This window comes from Scaptodrosophila lebanonensis, unplaced genomic scaffold, assembly GCF_003285725.1.
Source record: "Scaptodrosophila lebanonensis strain 11010-0011.00,11010-0021.00 unplaced genomic scaffold, SlebRS2 tig00000001-arrow-pilon, whole genome shotgun sequence".
In the NCBI taxonomy this organism is placed as follows: Eukaryota; Metazoa; Arthropoda; class Insecta; order Diptera; family Drosophilidae; genus Scaptodrosophila; species Scaptodrosophila lebanonensis.
In genome coordinates this window covers 5,054,682-5,072,668 of record NW_022060529.1, presented here as the reverse complement: position 1 = coordinate 5,072,668, position 17,987 = coordinate 5,054,682, and the positions used below count along the sequence as shown (strand labels likewise).

General features: G+C 38.9%; 7 protein-coding genes across 9 annotated transcripts in view; 2 read left to right on the top strand and 5 right to left on the bottom strand.

Annotated features, from left to right (window-relative positions):
• Positions 1–5,656, top strand: part of LOC115627894 (auxilin-related protein 1) — a 30,788-nt gene extending 25,132 nt beyond the window's left edge. For both annotated transcript variants that reach the window (XM_030523797.1, XM_030523790.1), the window contains exons 3-6: positions 2,620–3,659; positions 3,731–4,176; positions 4,314–4,405; positions 5,442–5,656. In XM_030523797.1, the coding sequence (XP_030379657.1) occupies positions 2,620–3,659; positions 3,731–4,176; positions 4,314–4,405; positions 5,442–5,555 (1,692 nt within the window). In that variant the 3' untranslated portion in view covers positions 5,556–5,656. The remainder of the gene's footprint in view (positions 1–2,619; positions 3,660–3,730; positions 4,177–4,313; positions 4,406–5,441) is intronic.
• A 1,127-nt stretch (positions 5,657–6,783) lies between these two features.
• On the bottom strand, positions 6,784–7,740 carry LOC115634076 (lysozyme 2). Its single transcript, XM_030531622.1, has 3 exons — positions 7,627–7,740; positions 7,207–7,383; positions 6,784–7,150 (listed from the first exon to the last, which is right to left on the bottom strand). Exons 1-3 carry the CDS (start codon positions 7,703–7,705, stop codon positions 6,921–6,923), a joined length of 486 nt encoding a protein of 161 aa, XP_030387482.1. The 5' UTR covers positions 7,706–7,740; the 3' UTR covers positions 6,784–6,920.
• Positions 7,741–8,405: 665 nt separating this feature from the next.
• On the bottom strand, positions 8,406–9,414 carry LOC115630251 (lysozyme). Its single transcript, XM_030526792.1, has 2 exons — positions 9,103–9,414; positions 8,406–9,036 (listed from the first exon to the last, which is right to left on the bottom strand). Exons 1-2 carry the CDS (start codon positions 9,344–9,346, stop codon positions 8,807–8,809), a joined length of 474 nt encoding a protein of 157 aa, XP_030382652.1. The 5' UTR covers positions 9,347–9,414; the 3' UTR covers positions 8,406–8,806.
• LOC115630240 (lysozyme) lies at positions 9,408–10,111 on the bottom strand. The gene is made up of 2 exons (XM_030526788.1): positions 9,990–10,111; positions 9,408–9,937 (listed from the first exon to the last, which is right to left on the bottom strand). The coding sequence occupies exons 1-2, from the start codon at positions 10,069–10,071 to the stop codon at positions 9,522–9,524; spliced, it is 498 nt and encodes a 165-aa protein (XP_030382648.1). The 5' UTR covers positions 10,072–10,111; the 3' UTR covers positions 9,408–9,521.
• Positions 10,112–10,558: 447 nt separating this feature from the next.
• On the bottom strand, positions 10,559–13,959 carry LOC115630118 (invertebrate-type lysozyme 3). Its single transcript, XM_030526733.1, has 3 exons — positions 13,714–13,959; positions 10,992–11,162; positions 10,559–10,930 (listed from the first exon to the last, which is right to left on the bottom strand). Exons 1-3 carry the CDS (start codon positions 13,805–13,807, stop codon positions 10,698–10,700), a joined length of 498 nt encoding a protein of 165 aa, XP_030382593.1. The 5' UTR covers positions 13,808–13,959; the 3' UTR covers positions 10,559–10,697.
• Positions 13,960–14,618: 659 nt separating this feature from the next.
• On the bottom strand, positions 14,619–15,566 carry LOC115634819 (probable elongation factor 1-beta). Its single transcript, XM_030532737.1, has 2 exons — positions 15,405–15,566; positions 14,619–15,278 (listed from the first exon to the last, which is right to left on the bottom strand). Exons 1-2 carry the CDS (start codon positions 15,482–15,484, stop codon positions 14,690–14,692), a joined length of 669 nt encoding a protein of 222 aa, XP_030388597.1. The 5' UTR covers positions 15,485–15,566; the 3' UTR covers positions 14,619–14,689.
• A 122-nt stretch (positions 15,567–15,688) lies between these two features.
• LOC115634817 (protein preli-like) lies at positions 15,689–17,243 on the top strand. 2 transcript variants are annotated; one of them, XM_030532735.1, is made up of 4 exons: positions 15,689–16,045; positions 16,132–16,362; positions 16,435–16,648; positions 16,712–17,243. In XM_030532735.1, the coding sequence occupies exons 2-4, from the start codon at positions 16,262–16,264 to the stop codon at positions 17,129–17,131; spliced, it is 735 nt and encodes a 244-aa protein (XP_030388595.1). In that variant the 5' UTR covers positions 15,689–16,045; positions 16,132–16,261; the 3' UTR covers positions 17,132–17,243. The 2 variants fall into 2 exon arrangements, with proteins under 2 accessions (XP_030388595.1, XP_030388596.1); XM_030532736.1 differs by having other exon boundaries at positions 16,115–16,362.
• The last annotated feature ends 744 nt before the right edge of the window (positions 17,244–17,987 follow it).

The following is a 17,987-nucleotide window of genomic DNA, read 5'->3' as shown; positions in this document are numbered from 1 at the left end:
ATTTCCTGATGTCGCATGCACAACGTGCTGCGCATTTAAAATAGGGCTGAAACAATGCTCAATAGGCCAATTACAGCAATTACAAAGCCAAAGTTCACGTGTTGCTGCCAGCCGGCAATTGCGCTGATTGCGTTTTACTTGAGCTTGTTTTTTTTGTTGACTGATTCTTTTGAGCGGCTCATCGAACGCCTTGCGAAGTGATGATTCCAAACAGCCAGTTTACCTTGACCAGCGACTGACTTTTGTTTTTATTATACCAATAAGATGGTTTTCAAGCTGCGATACTTATCGCCTTTCGTTGACCGCCACACAGCAGCAACATTATGTTCTGCCCAACTTCACGCATTTTTTCTACCCTTTTTATTCATTTTTTTTTCATTTGCTATTAGGAGTTGAAGTTAAATTTATTTTGCATTAATCATCGACATAACATAACATTTTTGTTGCTCCACCTATAGTTGCGGGCGTGCGATTTCACGGCTTTGGTCATTGCCTATCTTCGGCGTATTGAATTATGTGCTTTTATCTTATTTCCGTCAGGTGCTCATATTTCAAGCGTTTATGGCAACCTGTTATTGACTTATGCGATGTATTGGATTACAAACAACAGTAGCATGCGTTTATTTAAACATAAATTTGAATTGCTTACTTTTGCATAATTCACAAAATATTTATTGACTGTCCAGCAAATGGCAGCAGCAAATGCACTTGGCATTAAATTTTACGTATTTGTGGTCGTCATTGAAAACTTATTGATTCGCTATGAAATTGCTACCCAATTATGCATACTTTTTGCAATTTGTCTGTGTTTTCAAACATTTCATCCATACAATTGTTCAATAACCAATTATTTTATGCCTTGAGCTTTTCCCCACGATTTTTGCAATCAATAATGCATGCACTTACAATTGGCAGTGAAAACCACCAAGTCCACGGATAACCACCAATAAAAGGGGAATGTTTTGAAAATTCAATGAAGGCCATGAATTGCTAGTATAAATAGCACATGGTGCCCTATTTTTTGTTGCAGTTTTTATAATCAGAATATGAGAATAGGTTTATTTCTGTATGTTTTGTAAATATTATATACGATCTAAACGTTTCAATTTTCCATCACTCGTAAATTTAAGTACATATTTTATTTAAAAGGCAAATGCTATAGCTGCATAAAATAAAGCGTCACCATTCAACACCTTTCTCGAATTATTGGAATTTTGCAATATTTTCTTTATGCAGATCGGCTAAAAAAAATTGAATTGACTATTACATTCATATCAAAATATTTAAAACGAGCATTTGTGTTTCATAGTTATTCTGCGGGTCTTTACCACAGTCTTATAAAAAGGTCATGCGGTATTAGCGAACAAAAAATTAATAAGTAAATGTTCTTCCGGCTGGGTGCTTTAATTACTGGACCTTTTGCTACTTTGACACCTTTTGAGTGCGAACAAAGCGCACAGTTGCCACATTTAATGAAAGCAACTGCTAGGGAGTCCCCACAAATTCTTGACTCCCAGAAAGAGGTAATTCCCATCTGCTTAACACTTTCGAATTTCATCCTTTGTTTATTTTCTGTTTACTTTATTTTATAAGCGATATAAAATATAAATATACGTTAATACCAAAAATGTATTATGTAGTGTTGAACGGAACAACAAATAATTATTATTCATATAAAGGAGAAGAAGCTGAAGTAAAATCAGACTTAATAGCTTCATCTTCAGTCCACACCTTTGTGAATGACTTCCTTGAGCCTTGACAGAGCCACTTTAAAGTGCATTGCACATCATTAAAGTCAACGTACAATACCGATATACACACATCACAATATCGTATTGTTGATGATTTTGTAGGGTATTATATACAAAGGAAGTGCCAAAAATAGCCAACGGTTATTAATAAATAGTTAAGCACTGGTAAGTTTATGATTATTCTCTTCACTTTGCCAATCAATACGCCCCAAAAAATAAATGCTGAATCACATAATTAATGGCAATGACAGCAAGTCAACGACAATGCGGGCCGAACGAGCTCAACAATTCTTAAAATGTTAAAAATAAACACTAAACAATCACACCCAGCTGAATGAGCAAATTAAAGGGGCAGTTAAATATGATTGGGGTATGTTTAATTTTGTGGCACATTGTTTAAACAATCTTTGAATATAAGCCTTTCTTATATCTGCTAATTAAAAATATAATAAATAATACATTGCTTAAACAAATGTATGTGGTGCCTAAATTACAGGCATGCGACCACAGTTATAGTTAGCCAATAAGTGATTTCATTTATAAGTAATTAGTATATCTCAGCAGCATATGCATACTCGTATAGTACATAGGTATGTCTAAAGTTTGAATTTATGGCGCTCTTTTGTATGTCAATTGATGTCGTTGTGATTTTTATGCTCATGCTAACTGACTTCCGTTTGTGGCCTTGCCACGGTCACAACAGCTGTAAACTGGGCTCAAACAAAGACCAACCTAAACGTCAGCTAATCAATTGGCGCCTAATAAAGAGAAGTATTCAAACAAACAATTCTCTTAGCACACCTTTAATAAAATTTAATTGCATACTTTTAGGCAGCACAATAAACTAACTATTTTATTTCTATTGCAGGACAAGCTGCTAAGCAAGTTGGAGGAGAGTGAACCAGATCCACCCACATCGCAGGAGGATGAATGCGTTATTTGTATCAATGCACGTGCCACCATGCAGACCTCGCCCTGTGGCCACCGGGTCGTCTGCCGTCGCTGTTTCGTCAAAACCATTCAGAGCGCAGTAGCACAGCGTCTGCTGCCCTTGCGCTGCGTCATTTGTCGAGCGCGGGTCAATCGACTGACCTCCTCGTCAGGCAGCTGGCGCATACAGGAGTCGGCGAGCAGCTATTCAATGGGTGCCAAAAGCTGGGCTTCGGCCGGCGTTGCAGCTGGCGGTGTTGTTGCCTCTGCCAGCAGCTATTCCATGAACGATGCCCACAGTGGTCATCATGCGTTTCATCAGCCAACACTGCATACAGCAGTTGGACGACATTATCCACGGGGAGCGCGGGCACGTGTTTCCCAATCGGATAGTCTCTATTCCATGAGCTCGACTGGGTCTGCTGGCTCAACGCTGTCAGGCTATTCGCACGCCTCCGGCTACTCAAAGACGTCTTCCATATCGAGCAGTGGCCCGTGCTCGCCGGCTTCACCGCTTTCGCCGGCAGTTGCCAATACAGTAACAGTGCTAAACAATCATCTGGCGCCTCCATCACCCACTACACATCATCAGCTGCAGCAGTCAAACTTATTGTCGCCCTTGGGCTCTGTATCTGGTTCGGGTTCAGGTTCATCTGCCAGTTCGCTATCACCACGCGATGGAGGGCATCACTCACATCATGGCGGCTGTCCTAGTGGTTGTTCGGGAGCTGTGCCACGCAAGCCGCTACACACCCTTAGCAACTGCGCCTCCAGCTCGTCATCCAGCGGTGGGTCCTGCAGCAGTGGCAGTGGTGGAAACGGCAGCATGACGCCTGCTATTGGCACCTATCCAGGTCGACGCCATGTAAAGAGTCGCCTTTTGGATCTGCAAAATAGACTGCCACCCATAAAGGAGTTTCGCAGTCCAGCCAAAGTACCACATCCCTCACCGGTGCACGTCAGCAATCCACGTTTTCGGTGTGTATGCAGAACTTCACAAACCTTTGGAAACTCACACCATTCTTACTTTCCTTTCTCCTTCGCTGCAGCTACGCTTCATACACAAAGACAAGCGCTCACGAACTGGCACCGCTGCTTCGTGAGCCGCCTTCACCACCTCGTCGCCCCATGAACATACAAGTTAGCTGCTCAGCACTTGCGCCGCCACCACTAAAAGCCGGTGGTGCCAAAATTTGTCCTCTAACCTCTAAAAATGCATTGCCCAAGAATGCATATCAAATGCCGAAGGACAAGAAACCACATACAGCTAGTGCCGCGCTCCCAAACAAGACACCAACTGTAAATGGAAAATTGGCCAGCAAAAGCGCCCCCTCGACTAGCAGCGGCTCCAAGAGCAGCTCCACATCCCTCTCCACTGCCAGTGGAAGTCAAGCTACAAGTAGCAGCAATGGCAGCAACGGCAAGCCACACAACAGCGCTTCCAGTCGCAGTTTTCCACTATTCTCCAGCAATAGCAGCAGCAGCAGCAACCATAGTAAGTTTCTTTCTATCTCCCCCTCCTTTGCGACCCACACGGCGTATGTGCAATGTGTGCCATTGCTGTCACTGCAGACGCTATTTCGCAATTGCTCATTGTGTGCAAATTAATTAAGTTCCGCCAACCGATTTCAGAGGAAAAAGCTGACAATAAAAAGAACGAATCCGTTGAGCGCAAGAAAAAAGAAGAGAAACTCAAGCTGAAGGCGGAAAAGGAAGCAAGGAAGGTGAGTGGGCCGACAACAGAGTTGCCAACACTTTCAACTTGGCTAATAATGCAGTCAGCTGCGCAGTTTTCACTCGCGCTCACTTCATATTAATAAGCTACAGGAAAATTGTGGAAAGGAATTGAATAGTAAGGCGTAACAATATTATACTTTTATGCAAATTGGCTATGGAGCAATGTCAACTATTTGCCCATACATTAGTTCTTGTTTGACTTTTGGATACCCTTTATAATTTAATAATTTAAGTAAATTCTTATACTCTGTACTGGAAGGGTAATATAATTGTGACACATAAAAGGAAGCCATCATTATAATTTTTCCTAAGTAAAAGACAAATAAATAAATATATAAATGTGGAAAAGCTTTTGGCTAGGCAACAGTCGTTCATTCGTCTATTAGCGAATCCTTCTAGTTGCTTAGAAAAGAAAGCAGAAAACTCTTCAACTAAAACTAAAATTCTTGCAAATTACTTGCTAGTCTGACCGTAGCGCAAAAATGTCAGATGACCTATAAGCTAAGTCTCTTGCTGCCTTAAACGAACAGGAAATCGAAATCGGTTTTGCATATTATAGGCAGACATTTTAATTGAGTAGAAAGTCTTCACAAATGCTACAAGGCAGGCTGGAAACACATAAAGTAAAATTAAGATATAATCTAAGTTATTTGAGAATGTAGCTTGGCAATACTGTGTTGAAGTTATTTCACTTCCAACGCTGCTTCAATTTCGTAATTTTGTTGCATTGTGCATGGTTTTTATTGTTATGGCGACGTTGGGGCTGGAAATAGAAAAGGTTAGCGGTCTTTGTTCGTAATTGGCCTCATTCGCTGCTGTAGCCGCTGTAACATTTTCATTAACTGTGCAGCTTTTCGATGCTATTTTTGTGCTACTGAACAACAACTTTGCGTTCCACAGTTCGTCCTTCTAAGCCTCAGCAGCCCCAGTGCATAATAGGCGGTGCTTTCATGTTTTTCAGTGCATGTAAACAAAGAAACGGCTCATTTCCATAACCGCTTTAAACAAATTCGTTTTTTGTAGGAGGAGAAGCGACTGGCGAAGGAGGAGGAGCGTCTAGCCAAGGAAGAGAAGAAACGTGGCAAGAAGGAGGCAAAAAAACTATTATTGGCAAATGATGGCAATAATAAAAAGTAAAGTTAATAATGTGCCCATTTGGGAACAAATTATTAGCTACAAGTTAGTATTAAGAGCATCATTAAATATCAAATATTTCAGAAACATCCACATCACTTATTAAGAGCTTGATTGAAATTTAAGAAAACTGTTTTAATTAAACAATGAATTGTGAACAAAATTTGTTTTTTATGGCAACAGTTTTAAAGAACAAATTTTTTGTTTCTTTACTTATTATTTAATCATTTTTTGCTGCTTAATTCTTTAAAGGGCCGCCAACTTTTGCAGCTCTGCAGGAACAGAACTGCAACATAAGTTGTTTATACAAGTAATGTGCTTTTGTTTTAGATGAATTGTATTATTAACTTGATGACTTGTTTCAACATATACTGCCATTTTTCTGTTGCAGAGTTGCTTCCCTTCTGTATACAACTACATCTCAGATTTCATGTATCTCATAGTTAAAGGTTGTTGAAAAATTATTTATAATGAATTGCAAGGAAATACCAAATACTAAAGTTAAGCTTCAACATTTACAACAAGTCAATAATTAGAAACTAAGCTTAAGGTTAGTTTACACGAGCAGATAATATAACAAAATAAATCGTTTCTTCAAAAAATTGACTTAAAGATTAAATCTGATTTCTGTCGCATAACTTGGTTTTTTTGTTTCCATCATCCTATTGAGCTCCCCTCAACTCTCATGTACAGATTATTAAGTAATTCAATAAAAATAAAAAATGGAAAACTATAAGGAAAATATATAATCTTATTCTCTGATTACATATAGGAAACCAAACCTACTTTGCCTATGTATCTATAAAAACGACCATATAGACAACAATTTAACCAAAAATATATAGAAAACCCATAGAATATACCTACAAGTTGATATAACGGTGATAAATTAAATTTGTCAAGCTGCAATAGTATGTTTGTCATCCAACAAATTATTACGTGACAAACTATCTTTAAGGTGGCAATTCCTTCGGGAATCGACAAGGATCTTTAACGAGTTGAAATATTTGAAAATAAAATTCACATAAATATGTACCAGAAATTGTAAAAGCAGTTTTCATACATATATGAACAACCTATATATACTATGTATTGTATTATATATTACCTACTTATATTTGAAACTATTCAAGCAAGCATAAGCAATGTTTCGATATATGTATGAATGTTTTATTGTTTTAAAAACAACAAATAAAGAAGAGTTATTTAGTTAATTTTACATTTTGTGATATTTCATTAATGGAATAGGTAAACGATTATACTTATATTCAAAAACGAAATTCCTTTTCTTGTCGCCCCTAATAACAAGCATTTTATAGTGATTAGTACTCAAAATGTATCTTGGGGAGCATTTCGAAAGGAATTAACTTAACCAGCTGCCGTTGCCTGACGCCCTTTGATTTTCAGGCATTTGCTAAATGTATTGACGAAGGAGTAAGAAAGTTCGTTACGACATTTCAGATGACCCATTTTGTGCAAGGCACCGTAGTCCAGGCAGTTAATTTTCTGATCGTTGTTGCAATCTTGTCCATGTTTGTACATATATTTCTGGATCGTCCCGGCTGCACAGTGGGGTTCATTCACACAGTTCGTAAAAGCTACAAAGTGAGTTGTGCCTAAATAGTCCAACAACAATTATTCCCGCTCTGCTTACCGTTATCCGAGAGAGCCGTGTCATTGGGCAGAGTCAATTGTCCAGCCTCAACCCAGAATCCCCAGGTGATGCGAAAAATGCCACAGGCGCCGTTCACACAAACCGCCGAGGCGTTGCAACCACTCAACGCTTCGCAGAGGCATTCCAAGCAATCTTCCGTGACGGGCTTGAGTGGCACTGGCAGCGTGTAAAGAATTTTTTTCATTATTTGTATGTATAGTATGTATATAATAAGCTGCAGTTATATTTGCTAGATTTCAAAGTAAATCCGGTTCCAAATAAAATACATAAACTAAAATGCTAAGTCCATGGGAATACTGTGGATTTTTTAAACCACCTATGCACCCTTTTTCGAAAGCAGGTTGTGATTATTCCCTCATCGTTTATCGCTATAGCCAGAAGCTTACATCCTTCACTCACCATCCACACTTTCGCTGAAACAATTAATAACAGACCACAGCACCAATACGCTGAGCACGAAGCCAATTCTGGAAAACATTTTGAACGCTGTGCGCCAACCATTAACCGTGCTTGGTGCAACCCGATTCCAAAATGGTTCCGGTATCGTGCTTGAGCACTCGATAAAGCTATGCTTTTTACTCAACTGAGAGTCGAGAACGTCATTGCACCATTTTATAGTATGTACTTACATATGCATGTATACGTATCTATTTGAAATGCAATTTTCACACATTGATGTATTCAGAAAATTTATATGCAAACATAGTATTAACAATTAAAATTATTTTCTGATACTTTTCATAGGAACGCGTATTACATTAATAATAAATAATAAGCCCAAACAGGTATGACTATGTTACTCTATAATTGTAAAATTAAAACATAGACCTTCTTAGTCGAAATTCTGGATAAAAAAGGTGGTACATATTTGCTTTTTTATGTCTGAGAATAAAAATACAGTATAACTTGATAGTGTTCACTTGCGCCGGCTAATGGCAGCATTGATAACAAATGCTCTTTCCTTACGAATTTGTAAGGATTCTGAGCTCAACGCAAATGTACTGAGCTTGATTAAATCTGAAACACAAACTAATTGTATATGAAATATAGATTTAGCCCACCCATTGGATGGGACAATTAAACAGTTCGGATGCCGAAGAGATCCTTAATGATTCGTTCTTATTCATTCAATTGCTAACTTACAGATAAGCATTTAATTTGTGATAAAAAAAAGATTGTTTTAGAAATAAATTCTATTTATTCAGTATACTTATATTATTCATTATTATTCAAAATGTAGCAGTTGTAAAACTGAAGGTGTACATTTTCCAAGAATTAAATTGCGTAGTACCCTCCCAGTACTCTAAACTAACGTAATTAAATGTGATAGCTTTAAATTGGCTCAAACATGTTTATCTACCTTGCTTTTTCCGCTTATAGAGCAAAGCTGAGAGCCGGTAGTGGGATTTCCGTATCTAGTATAAATAGTGCATATAAATAGTGCGCTTGCTAGAAAAATGCAATCATTTGCAATTCAATTTCCACACAATATTGCTAAATGTATGTATGTATGTAGCTAGCAATTATTTTCATTTTATGTTAGGACCTTCAGTGCGCTATTCAAGTATTATAGGTGAGCTTAAATTTGTTGCTTCCACTGTTGCTGCTGCCGCTTGAGACACTTTTTGAAAATGCTCTCATAGGTATAGGGCATATCGGCTTGACAATTGAACGGTCCCATATAGTGAATGGCGCCATAGTCAAAACAATCCTCCTGCTGATCACCATTACAGTCTTGTCCATACCTGACCATATAGCTTTGGAGTGTGTCGGCACCACAGATAGGATCATTGGCACAATTCGTGAAGGCTGTAGGAATGCATACGGGATTTTAACACTTCAGCACAACCACTGATGACAAAAAAAAAAGCTTACCAGTGTCCGACATGGGTGAGTCTCCCTCCACCGTCAACCGTCCCGAGTCCACCCATTGATCCCAGGTAATGCGAAATATACCGCAGGCGCCATTCACACAAACCGCAGTTGCATTGCAGCCGCTCAGGGCCTCACACATACAAGTGAGACAAATCTCTGTGATGGGTTTCTCAACAGCTCCAGCCGCACCACAATAGATCACGAGCAGTGCACAGCCGAGTCCGAGAAGTGTTGACGCCGTCATATTCAAATTACTGCACCTATAGTACGATACACGCTTCCCATCGGGTCGACTATTTATAATATACTGAGTAATACCCAAAGCCAGTGGGCGATATTTATTGTAAAACTGTTCTCGTATTGAGCTGACGTCGTGCTTGACTCTACGCTTTAATTACAACTACTTTGCATAGCTTATATCACTCTACACTCTGTTCCTCATATAGCTCGATGCATTCCTCGAACACACTCTGATACTTGTAGGGCATATCTTTGTGGCAGCCATAGGCCCCCAACTTGTGTATGCGGGCGTAGTCATGACAATCCATTTCGCCATCATCATTGCAGTCTTGATTGAACTTCTTCATATAGTTCTGCACTGAGTTGGCGGCACACAGCGGATCGTTGGCACAATTTATGAAGGCCTTCTCCGAATCGGGTTGTTCCCCCTCGATAGTCAGTTTACCAGCATCTACCCAATAGGCCCATGTGATGCGAAAAATGCCACAAACTCCCTTTTCGGGACTAATACATACGGCCGTAGCATTACAGCAGCTTATGGCCTCGCAAATGCACTTGAGGCACAGCTCCGTGACGGGTTTGTCCAGCAGATGTCCTAAGTGTGGTCAGGAGTGAGCTCGTGTAGCCACAAGAGAGATTTTACTTACCCTGAGCCCCCACCGTCGGACACAACATAGCAACACTGCAGCACAGCATCCACAGACAGACGACCCGCATTTCAGATCTCATCTTAATAAATGGCAACACCAAAGCAAGTACCAACAGCTTCCGCAATTGCAACTCAAATGGCTGCCGATTGGCCCGTGCGGCGGATATTTGTAAACTATAGGTCAACAACAATAATACCGGTTTCTGGATCGCATCGAAGCGGGCGGAGGAACAACCTGTGAAAGCAGCGGGATGACAGATCCATTGGGATATGTCCAAAGGGACAGATTTCTCATATCGTAAGCTAAAAATTGTTATAAAAACAGTAGCTTGTAGATAGGTTACCTCTCTTTTACTATAACGCCAAAAATGAGCAACCAAGTTTTATTTTTCTACTAAAAAGCTTTTATCGTTGACACAAACCTATCGAAAAGCTGTGAATGAGTGATAAGCTATTAGAGGCATTGTTCAGACGAGAAAATATAAGGCGCTACGTAAACCTGATTTGATGGAATACTTGTATTATTTAGCAGCTTTGTATCTCATATAAGTATGTACATATGTATAGTATTTTGTTAACAGACATAATTTTATTTAAGCAGAAATATCAATGGCATAAGTTCATACAATTAAAATATTTTGCACAATTCACAATTGTCGAAATTTAAGATGAAAGATGTAATATTTATAAATAATAAGACTTTAAATTAGGGCTGTGCACGTACATCAATCTGTTGGAAGGTATTCAAACATGTTTGCAGAGTATTCTGATACTGATAGTTGAGCTCGCCAGAGCAGCCATAGCCGCCCAGCTTATGTATAGCAGCATAATCGTAGCAATCGACTTGACCATCGTTATTGCAATCCTGCCCGAACTTAATCATGTAATTCTGAATGGTGTTGGCCGCACAGTAGGGATCATTCACACAGTTGGCAAAAGCTGTAATTGGCAGAAAATGTGGAATAAATTCTCTCTTATAAAGTCATATTTAGAAGCTCACCCTCTTCCGATTGGGGACTTTCATTGGCCAAAGTCAATTTGCCACCATCTGCCCAGTAGGGCCAAGTGATGCGAAACAGTCCACAGACTCCTCCGCCACAGTACCTTGTGCGATTGCAGCCACTGATGGCATCACAAATGCAGCCTAGACAAACGTCAGTAACGGGCTTCCCTAATAGGAATAATGCAATGTATAAAAAGAAATGGTTCAATAGTAGAGTAAATAATATCAGTAAATTCTGAATCATAATAAAACTTAATGGTTGCTTAATACTTGATTGAGAATGCGGTTTTCAAAGCGTCGAATACTACAACCGCTCATTAAGAGTAAAATGAGGACAAGGAGAATCAATAATATATAAATGCTACGAAGTACTAACAGCTTAGGTATACTTGTAATCAATGATTAAGAAAAAGTCAAAATAATCAAATGGAACAGTTCAGCTTGTAGCAACCCCATGCTGATAACGAAAGAACAATTTGCACATGCTTATTTTATTGACATATTACTTTTGGATTTATAAACAGCTTCTCCGATTTCAAAATGAAACTTGCTTGCTGATTTCAAGTGCACGAGCTTCTATATACGAGTATACTCGTATACTATACATTAGACATTTTTGCGAGCACAAGTCATCGTTTATTTTGTCACAGCAGTAATGCGAACTAAATTAATATAAACAAACAATAATCATTTAAATGTAAACGCACTGCTCATCCCAGCCTGTTTAATTAAAATAATAATAATAATATGAGATCTTAAAAAGTTCCAACGCGTACGCCCATGAACCTGCCCAACGTCGAACTAGTTTTGCAACTTTCAATGGCAACATTGACGATTCTTCGCTTAAACGTCTGCTTGTATAATTTTTCTGTATTTTGAATCTTCACTATAATTCGATCTGGCCGTAGGCGGGGATGAGTCCATTTTTCGTTATCAAGCGACATGCCTAAAGCGCTTTGCATTATTCTTTTTATATGTAGTCAAGCTGTGCTTTTTATATATTCCTTCATTCTCCAAGGTCTTCTCTGCACGATGTCAGAGAACTAGCTACCAAGTGGAAGTTCAAGAAAAAAAGAACGAAAAAAATGAATGCATAAAACTTGCCACAAATAATGCAGCTTGTATCTTCTTCATTTATATGCAAATAAATACAGTCGCACATAATAGGCTATACATACGTACATACTACACATACATGCATACATATAAAATATAATTATGAATTTGTCACATTTTTGTTGTTTGCGTTAATTAAAATTTATTGTGTTATCATATACTTATAGCCTTTACTGATCATCTCTACAACAATTATGACGAAGACTCATATTGCTAACAAAATACGTTTGTAGTACAAAAAGCTATCACCAAGAAATATTAAAGTCTATAGATTTTGCTAGTGTTGACATTTTTCTCAAAAATCAAGCTAGGTAAACTACGTAAACTTCTGAGAATTTACTCCAACTCTTACAACTTTCAAACAGAATACTAACTCCATCGCTCTAATACGGGATGGGACGACAGTTATAATTTTTATTTAAAACGTAAAATATATAACTACTCTCGACAATATATAAAGTTATATTCATAGTAGGCCAAGAAAGCAAAAAATTCCATACGCACAGTTTATTGAAAGCTTGTTCCTCGATGAACAGATTGTGGTATATGTATATTATGTGCAAGGCTGTTGATATTTAAATATGTAAAATAACCATGAAATATGACAATATATACATGTATAGTATCTCTTAAGTCTTCTCATTTTTTACACACCCTATTCTGAGCTTTACGGGTTCAATGAACCATATCCGCAATACAACTGACAAATAATTTAGGTCACATTTGGAATTATCAATTTTAATGCCACCATACTACATATGGCTGTTAGATCATTGCTAAATTTGATTTAAAAATCTATTTTATTCCAGCTTGATTGTTAATTGCTCCAAATGAATAACAACACGCAATAAAAGTAATATATTTCTGGAAACACAAATAATGCATATATACATATGTTGGATTTTCCAGAAGCAGAGATAACACACACGCCAAATAACTTTAATTTGAAACAGTGGGGACTTTTGAAAAATATCATTTAACATCCTATTCCACATCCGCTTTGTAGAGTGCCCGTTGTTTTTCGTAATCGATGCCTCATAGCTTACTATAAGTACTATATAGTCTTATTTGTTTGGGGCTTAGGAAAATCAAACTGTAGCTTTTAGTTATGAAATTGTTATTACATATTAATTGTCTTGGCACTTGTTTCCTATTTATACAAATCGGAAGTAATTGCTCATTGCGGCACTACTTCACGTATGAAGCGCTTGTCTCATGGACATAATAAAAAATGAATTTAAAATTATGTCTTAGTGCTCTAACAATTATTTCAAAGCACTGCTATATATAACATTAGTGTTTGAATATATGAAAAAGAAACATTTGTTATACGTTTTGCTTCTAGGAATTACCAAACAACCAATATATCTAACCAGTAAACAAAAGAAACCACTAACACATACAATTAAGTTAATTAATGTTAATGAAATGCACGAAGCAGGTATGTGTGTCTCCCATATGTATATATGTATAAACAAATCAACAAATATGTGACAATTTCAGCAACAAATCCGCAATACATATGACTGAGAACGAAACTACAATAAAAACAGTTTTCTGTATGTCATCCATAAAACCGTTTGTTCTATATTCCGGTACTCACCCTGCGCTTGAGCCTGAATAATAGCCACCAAGCCGAAACACAATAAAGCGCTGAACGCCAAAGTGCAGCACAATTTATGATCAGCCGCCGCCATAATAAATACGAATAGGTATACAATCGATGAGCAAACGGCCAAAAATGATTTTAACTCAAATTTTTAATAGATGCAAAACACGCCGTTCGAGATATTTTGGTGGGATCTGTTCTACTTGGAACCGAAGCGAGCGTCAAGCTTGGAACTGAACGTTTACGCGTTGCGCGAGTAACTGAGCTTGGATTCAAATGTGCTGAGCGTTTTTTGTAGTCAAAGCTTTAGTGCGTGCTCGCGCTCAAAGCTCATGCTTGTACGAAAGACTAAAGCAACAAACACGATTGAAGTTAACGAAAAATCCGGCGTCGAAGATTTATGAAAAAATGATCCTTGCTTTCTGTACAGAAACTTTTATCTGTAAGTCGAGTTTAAAGATCTACAATAAAATATGGTTTATTTGTACCTCAGCTATTTAATTACAATTTTCTGTATTATCCTATATTTGGCAGCACACACAACACTTGATTATAAATCAATTTTCGGTACAAAAAAAAAACGAAGTCAAAATTATGAATAATCAAACAGAGCTTACAGTGCATTGGAACTGCTTTACACTGCTTGATCTTTTCACGCTCAATCCGAACTTTACATAAACTTAACAGAAGGCATAAAAAGAAAGTTAAGATTCGTCTCTTACCTAAATTTGTGAATATGAAAATGTTCTAAATAATCGCGAAAGCTCAGCATACTCAAATTTTTCCTCCCTAGCATTGCCACCGTCGCATTCACTGATTAGAAATCTAATAAATGTCAGGTCTACCCAATACCCTTTTCTCTAAATACCATCACACCTCACGAAAAAAAAACCAGTATATGCGTACTGCTTTACATGAGTTTATTGAAAATGGTTACTGGCGTTATAAAATCTAGTTGTTCGATTTTAGTTTAGATTTTGTTGAAGGCAGCAATATCGACGGATTGAACAAAGTCTTCAAACTCCTCAATCTTTTCCTGGAGCAAGTCAATGGAAACTTTGTCATCCTCAATGACGCACATGATCTGCAACTTGTTGATACCATAGCCAACAGGCACCAGCTTGGATGCTCCCCACAACAGACCATCCATTTCAATGGTACGGACATTATTTTCCATTTCCTTCATGTCGGTCTCATCATCCCAGGGCTTGACATCGAGCAACACCGATGACTTGGCAATCAGGGCAGGTTTCTTGGATTTCTTGGCAGCGTAGGCGGCGAGACGTTCCTCACGGATACGCTCCGCCTCAGCGTCTTCCTCCTCATCCGAGCCGAACAAATCAACATCATCGTCATCATCGGCAGCTGGCTTCGCGGCAGCGGCAACTGTGGGCTTGCCACCGGCCAATTGTGGCAGTGGAGCGCCAGGCCATACGCTGCGCTCTTTGGGCTCATACGAAGCAATCTGGCGATACCAGCGTGCAACGTGTGGAAAATCTCCTGCTGGTGCCTTTCCCAAAGAATCGAACACGGACACATCGGCCTTGCTGGGTGTGTAGCTGCAAAAACAATTGAATTACGATTAATGCAGGCATATGCATTAACATACATATGTATATATGATTGTCGACGTGGGGCGACTTACACATAACCACACTTTTTCAGCGTGTGCAATTTTCACTTACCCGCTAATGTAGCTGTTATCAGCCAAGTAGTTGTTCAGCTCCTTCAGCCCTTGGGGAGTCTTTACATCACCGAATGCCATTTTGAGTGCGGTTTATTGTTAATATAGTCGCGTTAAAAACTCGTGCCGTGCGCCGCGCAACGTAGCCGTCAAGAAAGTCAAGCCAAAAGAATTCGAGATGACAATACACTAGACAATGCCAATCGATATCGATATGCTGCGCATTCTCCAGCACTGTCAGTAAATCAATAGTCAGCTGTTTCCGGTTGGCCTTTGGTCGACATAGCAATTGGTCTGCAATGTTTGTTAAAATTGTATAAAACTCGATGTAAAAACAATACGAAGTATTTTTTGTCTGTGCGGCACCCTTGATTATAAACAACTGCATCTGCTTTAGATAAGAGAATCGAGAAACATACATAGGCATGCGCGCCTTCTCTGTGCTTATGTTTGTGTAAAACGCAGTTGTGTAACGCAGAGCAAAGACAAAATTCACAGTCGAAAAGAGTAGGCTTCGGCATCGTTAGGGGCACGGATAGTTTTAAAAAAACAACAACATCACGTGCCACCGTCAAACACATTTGAAGAGCACCCCCCACACTGGAGCCGTGTAGCAGCCGGAAAGTACGCTCGTTAAAGCAGGTACGCAGATAAGCCCAATGGTGGCACTAAGCTATTTATAAACCAACATGCGATTGCGATTGATTTAAGTGTCTTTCTCATTTCAGTTTCGGCTCTCTGACTTTTAGTTCAGGGACACGGGTAATGCATTGATTGACGCTGGGAAACGTGAGCAGCGGCAGATTTTCACTTTCAATTGGCAGTGTGCACACAACGCTCTTGTTAGAGGCGCCTGTCATGGTCGTAGCAGCCTCTTCTTGCCGCACGGAGACGGTTTTCGATTATAGCTGGAGGCAAGTGGTTGTTGCGTATTGGAATCGCTACCCAAATCCATCCAGGTTTGTCACCATACAGCTTATTTTATTGCTGCCTCTTAACTTACATATATGCTTGTTTGCACTACTTGACAGCACGCACGTACTCACTGAAGACACCATCAAGCGAGAGGTGCGAGATGGTAAATTATACTCGCGCCGGCTGCTGTCGAAAACAAACCCAGTGCCCAAATGGGGCTCCCGTTTTTATAACAATGTACCTGTAAGGATCATTGAGGACTCAGTGCTGGATCCTGTTAAGAAGACACTGACCACATTCACTCGAAATATTGGAATGAAGAAGATAATGGCAAGTTAATGGAAACGTTGTGGATTGAGTCGTTGTAATTAAAACAGTTACCTTATATTGCAGAAAGTTGACGAGATCGTCGTCTACAGCGAACAAAAAGACGGCCGCACTCTGGCAGTGCGTCGTGCCTATATAAGCTCACAGGTGTTTGGCTTCTCACGTGCTATACGCGCCTTCGGCATTGAGCGTTTTAAAGTTAATAGCAACAAAGCGTCGAATGGTTTTAATTATGTCTTACGCAAGATGTTTCCCCATCACCAAATGGCGTTGACGACGGCAGTTGCTTTGGCGCCAGGAACAGCAGCGGGTACTCAACAGGGCACGGCAGCGCTTACGCAATTTGGAGAGGGGGTGACTGCGACAACGGCCGGTAATCACAACGGTAACAAAACAGAGACAATGAAGAACGCAGCGAAAATTGGATACGATTTTCTAAAATGTCATGCCACCAAGATAGCGCAGTTGTTCTCTGTAAGAAATTGAGCTCCATAGTCGAACATTGAAAGGACGTGTCTCAATTATGAATAAAGAAGGCGCTAAATTTGATTGTTGGAGGCTTGCACCGGGCCAGCAAGCGGACTAATATGTATTCCAATCCTAGCAATTTTTAATAGCAGTTACAACTTAAACCTTTTGCTGCATTTCATTCCGCGTGTGTTGAAAGAAGTAGAAACTCAGGCACTTTTGCTGAACACTGCATGGTATAAACCTTTCTTATTTCAACTGTTTACTTCTCAAGAGCATAAACTGCAATAGCTCTTGTACCTTTTGGTCATAAAAAAACAAACTGTATAAATTAACTTTTTATGTAATATGATATGTTGTATGTAATATATATTTCGTAAAATATAAATAGTAGGATAAAAGTGAAGATAAATTATAAATCTGGACTTGTAGCTTTGCTTTTTATTATGAGGGCGAATAAATACTTGCTTTTTTTTTTTGTTAAACATAGTCCATACAAAAAATAGGACTTTCAAATTGGGAATTTACATCTCTAATAAGGTTTTTGATTTGCCGCATGTTTTTACTCCCAAAAAAATTACGAACCCATCAGCGCTGTTACTGCCAAAAATAATTATTTTTTAAGGTACAAAGGTCAAAAGGTACATTGTTTTGCACATTGTTGTTTGTAAATACTGTTTAATTGAATTTGATATACATGTTCATATGTTTAAACTGGCGGTTTTTATTACTGTGACCGTGATGCTGTTTACCTAGCTTAAAAAGCAGTGTGGTGCGCATACACTTTTTTCTAATAAGTTGGCATAGCACCAAACCAGTGCTGTAAACGTTAAACGGAGTAATTGGCTCAGCAAGTGGGCAGCCCAAATTTTCC